Below are 8,914 nucleotides of genomic sequence, written 5' to 3' on the forward strand. Positions count from 1 at the left end.
CAACCTCTGCCTCAAGTGATTCTCCTGCCTCAGCCTCAGAGTACTTTTCTTTTTTTGAGGCAGAGTTTCACTCTTGTTGTCCAGGCTGGAGTGCAATGGCACAATCTTGGCTCACTGCAACCTCTGCCTCCTGGTTTCAAGTGATTCTCCCGCCTCAGCCTCCTGAGTAGCTGGGATTACATGTGCACGCCACCACACCTGGCTAATTTTTTGTACTTGTAGTAGAGAAAGTGTTTCTCCATGGTGGTCAGGCTGGTCTCAAACTCCCAACCTCAGGTGATCCGCCTGCCTTGGCCTCCCAAAGTGCTTTGATTACAGGCATGAGCCACCACACCTGGACAAGTATTTTGTATTTTTAAATTTTATTATTATTATTATTATTTTGCCCTCCCAACCCAGCTTTCTCGACTCCGGGAAGAACTGGGAAGAAAAAGCTGAGTATTTTGTATTTTTAGTAGAGATGGAGTTTTGCCATGTTGGCCAGGCTGGCCTTGAACTCCTGACCTCAGGTGATCTGCCTGCCTTGGCCTCCCAGAGTGCTGAGATGACAGGTGTGAGCCACCGCAGCCAACCAGGAGGCACTATATAACTATTTGTTAAACAAATGAAGAAATGAATGCTTGTGGGCATCATTCATTCTGCAACAAACTTTTAAAAATTAATTCTACTTTGAAACAATTTCATACTTTCAGAAGAGTTACAATAATAATGCAAAGAAGTTCACCCAGATATCTCATTCAGGGTTAGCCAAACGTCCACAAAATACACTGTAGAGAGTAAGAGGATTCATTTCAGGGTCACTTGAGCAACGAATATGTATTGAGCACCTGCTACTATTGGATTACGTAACAGTCTCCTAACTGATTTCTTAGCTACAGCTATTGCACCCCCACCCCAGTCCCATACAGCAGCTTCCTTTTACTAATTTAATTTTATTTAGTTTTGAGGATCTCGCTCTGTCCCCCAAGCTGGAGTGCAGTGACACGATCTCAGCTCACTGCAACCTCCACTTCCTGGGCTCAAGCGATTCTCCTGCCTCAGCCTCCAGAGTAGCTGGGACCACAAGCACGCACTACCGCCCCCGGCTAATTTTGGTAGTTTTTGTAGCTACAGATAGGATAGAGATCTTTGTCTATTTTGTTCACTAAGTATTTCAAGCGCCTGCGGCTGTACCTGGTACCTCTTTGTTGCTCAATAAAGAGCGGTTGAATAAACTACTGAAGGTATGCGGTACTGTTCTCGGTGCTGGAGTTACAGCAGAAAACTCCCTGCCTTCGTGGGATTCTCACTGGAAAGTATGCTTAGGCTTAAGCCATTTTCCAATCTTGGCCCAACCATTTTGTTCCCTGTGCGATTTGGGGTAAACTACCTAAAGCCTCCAAGTCTCACTTTCCTATCAATCGTTACCAAGATTAAACGGAAAAATAGAATTTGTATCGCATTTAGCATAAGAAATGCTTTAATATTTCTTTCCCTTCCTTTCAGGCTGGAGCCTGACATCTCTGCCACACGCTTAAGCGAGGTTTTCACAAGGACTTGGAAAGGTGCAAACAGGTTACTACGGCCAGGCTTACCCAATTGTTAAGTGAAAGTGACAGAGTGCTTAAAAGGGCTGGAAGGAGAAACCAGTGAGTGGCTAGGACCACCTACTCTGCCGTTTTGCCTCGGAAAAGCCTCGCCCGCTGCCGGGAGGTGAAAGTCTGGAGGAACCGAAGGGCAGGAAAAGAAAGGTGTGTCTGTCCACAACTGAAAACTACAAATCCCAGCATCACCCGCGGCAGACGATTACGGGTCCCATCAGGTTTCGCGGGCTGGACCGAGGGGGGCCTCTTGGGGCCTGCAGTCGGGGTTCAGCCAGAGGGGGCGCCGGGCGTACCGAGGTAGTGGGGAGAAGCGGGTGGCGCTTTAACGGCGTTACGCAGACGCCTCTCACGGTCCGGACGTGACGTAGGGAGAGTTCCGGCTTCGGCCTCCGCCGCTGCCGCCGCCGCCGCTTTTACAGCCGCCGCCGCCGTCGCCCCTGCCGCTGTCGCCGCGGCTTGTTATTCCTAAAATGGCGCCGCTAGACCTGGACAAGTATGTGGAGATAGCGCGGCTGTGCAAGTACCTGCCAGAGAACGACCTCAAGGTGAGCCCTGCCGGGGCGGGAGCGCTGCTTACAGGCTCGCCCCTTCCGGCTGTGGGGCGCCCGCCGGCCCGCCCTTCCTCTCTCCCTGGGACCCCCGCCGGGTATCCCGTGTATCCAGTCTCTCCGCAGTGGAGGGCCCGCCCCGATGCCATGCCACCCGGTCCGACCCGGCGTGACGCCAAGGGTTGGGGGAACCAAGTCCCCTAAATGCTGTCCCAGTTGCCTCAGAGGGTATCGTAAGGGATTTCGCGGCCTCTACCCCAGGGTCGCCCCTTTTGGCCTTCGGGCTGCCCCAGGACCCGTAGCTGCAACAGTTTTGCTTAGAAGACTCAGCTTTCCACCCCATCCCAGGATCTCCGGCGGTCGCTGCCGAGCCCCCGCGACAGTGCCCTCCTGATGGGATCGTCCCCGCTGGAGGTGACAGGAGCGCAGAGTGGCCGGCGTCTGACAGGAGATGCCACCGGCTCTTGCAACGCGGCCCCAGTGTGTTTAGGTCTCGGAGGAAGGGGAAGGCGGTGGGTCCGAGTGGTTTGGTAGTGACGAGAGAGAATGTCAGGTCGTCCCTCTTCTCTGCTACTCCTTCACCTCCTCCAAATTGCCTTTTAGGACCGTGGGTTTTCTTCTGCTAATTCAGTGGTGAAGCCGTTTCTGGGTATTTTGTTGAGCCTACTGAAGTGAAGAAAGTAGTTTCTTCTTGATAAATACAAATGCTTTCCCTTTAACCCCTTCTTAACTCAAGATTTCGTTTTCTTGGTTTTCTAAAGAAGATGAGTTCCTTGTTGCTCTTGAGTCCAAGTAAATGTATGTATGGGTAAAGGAATGCGTTTGATATACTGCTTTTCTTTTCAATTTATTATTTATTTATTTTATTTTATTTTTCTTTGAGACGAAGTCTCTGCCGCCCAGGCTGAAGTGCAGTGGCATGATCTCAGCTCACTGCAGCCTCCGCCTCTCGCATTCAAGCGATTCTCCTGCCTCAGCCTCCTGAGCAGCTGAGATTACAGGCACATGCCACCACGGCTGGCTAATTTTTGTATTTTTAGTAGAGATGGGGTTTCACCATGTTGGCCAGGCTGGTCTTGAACTCCTGACCTTGTGATCTGCCCGCCTCGGCCTCCTAAAGTGCCGGGATTACAGATGTGAGCCACCGCGCCCGGCCATTATTATTATTTTTTATTGAAACAATCTCACTCTGTCATCCAGGCTGGAGTGCAGTGGCGCGATCTTGGCTCACTGCATCTCTGCCTCCTGGGTTTGAGTGATTCTCCTGCCACAGCCTCCCGAGTAGGTGGGATTACAGGCGCGTGCCATGACACCGGGATGTTTTGTATTTTTAGTAGAGACGGGTTTTCGCCATGTTGGCCAGACTGGTCTCGAACTCCTGACCTCAATTGGTCCGCCCACCTCGACTTCCCAAAGTGCTGGGATTACAGACGTGAGCCCCGCACCCGTCCTAGGTATGCTGCTTTTTTGAAAAGTGTTCATGCATTTGCTGAAACCAGTGCTTAGGTTTCTAACAGTGCTTATCAGCTTGTTCTAGTTATCTTACTCAGTGTATTCTTCAAAAAATATATTACTGTGGATTTTGTTTTGTTTGTTTCTTCTTTGGTACAGGAAGTTGATGCTTAACATCAGGCGGCAAGTATGCATAATGTTTGAGACCACACATGCTGTTGTGAATGTAACTGAATTGTACTTATATGTTAATTTTATGAGGCATATTATAGGGGAGTCATTCTTGTGCATTCTCCCGTTTTTAATAGGATAATTTAAAATAAGGATAGAGCCTTAGTTAGTAGCAGTGTAGCATACATACTCATCAGTCCTTCAGACATTTGTTTTGTGGCTTCTTTCTGCTGTGTGTGTTTCTTTTCTTTTCTTTTTTTTTTTTGGAATAAGAATACAACTAGCATTGGGATCCAATTCATGGAAAACTAACCAGACCTCTTAGTAGCATTATTAATCCTGTAGGTGAGGTTGACTATTGCATGTCAGTGAATTGATGTGAAATTTTTTCTTTTTATTTATCTTGTGTAAAGCTTTTTAAAACTTTGTGTTTATGATAAATAATTTTTTTTTTTTTTTTTTTTTTTTTTTAATGTAAACGTGTCTTGGCATGGCATAATCCCAGCACTTTGGGAGGCCAAGGTGGGCGGATCATTTGAGGTCAGGAGTTTGAAACCAGCCTGACCAACATGGGAAACCCCATCTCTACTAAAAAATGCAAAAATTAGCCGGGCCTCGTGGTGGGTGCCTGTAATCCCAGCTACCTGGGAGGCTGAGGCAGGGTGAATTGCTTGAACCCAGGAGGTGGAGGTTGCAGTGAGCAAAGATTACACCACTATACTCTAGCCTGGGTGACAGAGTGAGACTCTGTCTCAAAAAAAAAAAAAAAAAAAAAAAAGAAATTGGGCCCTGAAATCATTTGAAAGATAATCTGGCCAGGTGCTATATCTCATGCCGGTAATCTCGGCACTTTGGGTGGCTGAGGCAGGTGATCACTTGAGGTCAGGAGCTCGAGACCAGTCTGGTCAACATTGTGAAACCCAGTCTGTACTAAAAATACAAAAACAAGCTGCGGGCGGTGGAGGGTGCCTGTAATCCCAGCGACTTGGGAGGCTGAGGCAGGAGAATCGCTTGAACCGGGGAGGTTGCAGTGACCCAAGATCAAGCCAGTGCACTCCAGCCTGTGTGACAGAGGGAGACTCCATCTCAGAAAAAAAAAAGAATCTGTTGGACTTCTTTGGACCTCTTACTTTGATAAACATTAGATTTCCTTCTTACCTCAACGAAATATAGTTTTTAGACCACTTTATTTCCTATTGAACATAACTGCATTATACTTTGCTTGTATTTGTTTTTCTTTTTTTCTTAAAAAATTTTATTTTTTATTTTTATATTTTGGGAGACAGGGTCTCACTCTGTCATCCATGCTGTAGTGTGGTGGCACAATCATGGCTCACCGCAGCCTTGACCTCCTGGGCTGAGGCAGTCCTTCCACCTTAGTTTCCTTAGTAGGTGGGACCACAGACATGTGCCACCATGCCCAGCTAACTTTTATTTATTTTTTTGGTAGAGACAGGGTCTTGCTATGTTACCCAGGAGAGTCTTGACTCCTGGGCTCAAGTGAACCTCCCACCTCACTTCTCAAAATGCTGAGACAACAGGCATGAGCCACCGTACCCAGTCTATATCTATTCTTCATAAACTTAAAAAAGTATATTTTGGGCAATCAAGACAAAAAATAAATCTGAAATTTTCTTTATAAGTAGAGACTTTTCTTCTGTCTTGGAAATGTTTTTATCAGATTAATTTGTTTATATTGCTCATCTCTGGTGTATTTAAAGAAATTTAATTTTGTTTCTGTTTCTTGTCATGAAGCGCAGCCTAAAATTAGGCAGGCCAAGAAATATGCCAGGAATATTTTTTTTCTGAGGCTATAAAGGCAAAAAAAAAAAAAAAAAGATTTTATTAAGAAGAAAAGAAATCATTGAGGTCACTTGATGAACATGATGGAAAAGATTTGTTCTGGTAGAAAATAAGACAGAAATTTACCTATGTTTTAAATTGATTAGAAGATGGAGATACTAGATCAAATAATGAATGCATAGGATGTTCTAGAACTAATCACAGTTTTTGTTTTGCCACGTTGGAAATGGTCACATCACTACTGGATCAAATCTACGTAACTTTGTTTGTTTGTGTTTTTGAGATGGAGTCTTGCTCTGTTGCCCAGGCTGGAGTGCAGGTGTATGTTCTCAGCGCATTGAAACCTCCACCTCCCAGATTCAAGCGATTCTCCTGCCTCAGCCTCCTGAGTAGCTGGGATTACAAGCACCTGCCACCATCTCCGCTAATTTTTGTATTTTTAGTAGAGACGGGATTTCACCATGTTTGCTAGGCTGGGCTTGAACTCAGTGATCTACCCTTCTCAGCCTCCCAAAGTGCTGAGATTGCAGGTGTGAACCACTGTGCCTGGCATATATAACTGTTTTGAAGGAATAAGAATGGCATATGTGAAAGTGAATGGACCACAGTATAACCTTTCTTATAAAGAGCTCATGTGATTTTATCCACAAGAAAGCTTTCAGAGAGATTAATACAAGGTACAGACTCCATACCTGGCCAAGAGGAAGAATGAATGGTAAGGCAGGTTTGCTGAATACCTATACTTAAGTATTAATATTTTGGGGGAGCAGGGGTTCTATAACTTGGAGATTGTTTAATCTCTTGTACGGGTCTTAAGGGTGACATGTTTACCTGAGGTTGTTTTTTTTTTTTTTTTTTTTTTTTGTTTTTTTTTTCCCCTTTTTTTTTTTTTTTTTTTTTTTTTTTTTTTGAGACTGAGTCTCACCCTATTGTCCAGGCTGGAGCACAGCAGCGCCATCTTGGCTCACTGCAATCTCCGCCTCCCAGGTTCAGGTGATTCTCCTGCCTCAGCCTCCTAAGTAGCTGGGATTACAGGTGCCTGCTACCATGACAGGCTAATTTTTGTATTTTTACTCTGTTGGCTAGGCTGGTCTCAAACTTTTGACCTCAAATGATCTGCTTGCCTCAGCCTCCCAAGGTGCTGGGATTACAGGCGTGAGCTACCATGCTTGGCCGAGTTGTTTGGTGGTTTTGCATTGAATTTTTCTTCAGGTACACTGAGGACAGCTGAACACGGTACAACAGGGACACACCATGGCTTTGTATGAGGTTAGAAGAGTGTTTTCTATGTTTGTAAGACCCTTTCTTATATCTTGTCGGTCCTTATGGCCACATTTCATTTGTCTTTTTGGCCACAGAATTATATTCTCCTTTATCTTATGAAAATTGTGTTATAACAATGTTCTGCAATAGAAATATCATGCTCACAAATGTAAGCTTCAAATTTTCTAGTGGCCATTAATTAATTAATTTATTTTTTGTCTTGAGACAGCATCTCACTTTGTTTCCCAGGATGGAGTACACTAGTGCAGACATGGCTCACTGCAGCCTCAAACTCTTGGGCCCAGGTGATCCTCCTGCCTCATCCCCCTGAGTAGCTAGGACTTTAGGCATGTACCACCATGCTTGGCTAATTTTTTACATTTTTTTTGTAGAGACGGTGTCATGCTTTGTTACCCGGGCTGGTCTCTAACTCCTGGCCTGAAGTAGTCCTACCACCTAGTCCTCCCAGAGTGCTGGGATTACAGATGTAAGGTACCGTGACTGGCCCACATTTAAAAAAAAAAAATAAAAACAGGCTAGGTGTGGTGGCTGACAACTGTAATCCCAGTACTTTGGGAGGCCAGGCAGGTGGATCACCTGAGGTCAGGAGTTCGAGACCAGCCTGGCCAACATGGCAAAACCCCATTTCTACTAAAAATATAAAAATTAGCCGAGTGCACGTCTATAATCTCAGCTACTCTGGAGGCCGAGGCAGGAGAATCGCTTGAACCCTGGGCGGCGGAGGTTGCTGTGAGCCAAGATCGTGCCACTGCTCTCCAACCTGGGTGGCAGAGTGAGACTCTGTCTCAAAAAAAAAAATTTATATAGTACAAATACTAAATCATTTAATACTCCTGACACCGTGAATTGAGTACTAATATTTGCCCCATTTTTCAGATAGGTAACCGAAGTTGACACAGATGTAGTAACTTTCCATAGTCATACAGCTAGTAAGTAAGTGAAACTTAGTGGGATTCAGACCTAGAGAGTCTGGCTTCAGGGTTCACATTTACAACTATCATTTAAGCTTCTTTTATAGAACAGCTGGTATGCCCTCTATTACCTCCCTTTTGAGCTCTAGCTCAGGTGCCACTTCCTCTATGCACGGCTCCTAGGTTCCACAGTCAGAATTTATTAACAATGATTAGAATTTACTTAGCCACTTATAGTTTTGAGAGCCCCTTCATGTTCATTCTGTCATTTACACAGTCTTTGTGATAGGCAGAACAGATATCAGGGCCAGGACTTGGTGGGGTTCAAGTGATTTTTTTCCATAGTGCTTCAACAGAGTACATATCTGAGTTTATTTGCTATTTTAAAATTCCCATTCTAGGCCGGGCGTGGTGGCTCATGCCTGTAATCCCAGTTCTTTGGGAGGCGGAGGCGGGCGGATCACCTAAGGTTAGGAGTTCAAGCCTAGCCTGGCCAACATTGTGAAACCTCATCTCAAAAAATAAATATATAAAATTCCTGTTCTTCTCTTTCTACACTGACATTGCTTTGCCCCATAGCATTTTATTGCCCCATTTTACCACTTAGAGTGTTGTCTTTTATGATAGCAAATATGTCTATCTCCATTATTAAACTGGAAGCTTCTTCAAGGCTAGATTCGTTCCTTGTTTTTGTTTGTTTGTTTGTTTTTTGTTTTTGAGATGGAGCCTCTGTCCAGGCTGGAGTGCAGTGGTGTGATCTCAGCTTGCTGCAACCTGTGCCCTGCCCTAGGTTCAAGCTATTCTCTCGCGTCAGCCTCCCAAGTAGCTGGGATTACAGGTGCACACCACCATGCCTGGCTAATTTTTGTGCGTGTGTGTGCATATATATGTTTGGTAGAGATGGGGTTTCACCATATTGGCCAGACTAGTCTCGAGCTTCTGGCCTCAAGCGATCCACCCACCTCGGCCTCCCAAGGTGCTGGGATTACCGGCGTGAGCCTCTGTGCTTGGCCATACCTTGTTTGTATTTTCTACAATTTTAGGACACTGCCTTGTTTGTGATAATCAGTAAAAGTTTATTGACTCAAACTGTATACTGTTTTATGACAAATACTTGTTTATACTTGTTTCTTCTTTTCTTTTCTTTTTTTTTTTTTTTTTT

At 45.1% G+C, this 8,914-nt stretch overlaps 1 protein-coding gene across 1 annotated transcript in view; it reads left to right on the forward strand.

The window, feature by feature from the left end:
* Window positions 1-1,606: 1,606 nt before the first annotated feature.
* PPP6C (protein phosphatase 6 catalytic subunit) overlaps window positions 1,607-8,914 on the forward strand; it is a 42,800-nt gene continuing 35,492 nt past the window's right edge. Inside the window, exon 1 of the mRNA XM_017549162.2 lies at window positions 1,607-2,128. Within this exon, the coding sequence (XP_017404651.1) occupies window positions 2,054-2,128 (75 nt within the window). The 5' untranslated portion in view covers window positions 1,607-2,053. The remainder of the gene's footprint in view (window positions 2,129-8,914) is intronic.

The sequence above is a fragment of the Cebus imitator genome, unplaced genomic scaffold (genome assembly GCF_001604975.1).
Source record: "Cebus imitator isolate Cc_AM_T3 unplaced genomic scaffold, Cebus_imitator-1.0 Scaffold216, whole genome shotgun sequence".
In the NCBI taxonomy this organism is placed as follows: domain Eukaryota; kingdom Metazoa; phylum Chordata; class Mammalia; order Primates; family Cebidae; genus Cebus; species Cebus imitator.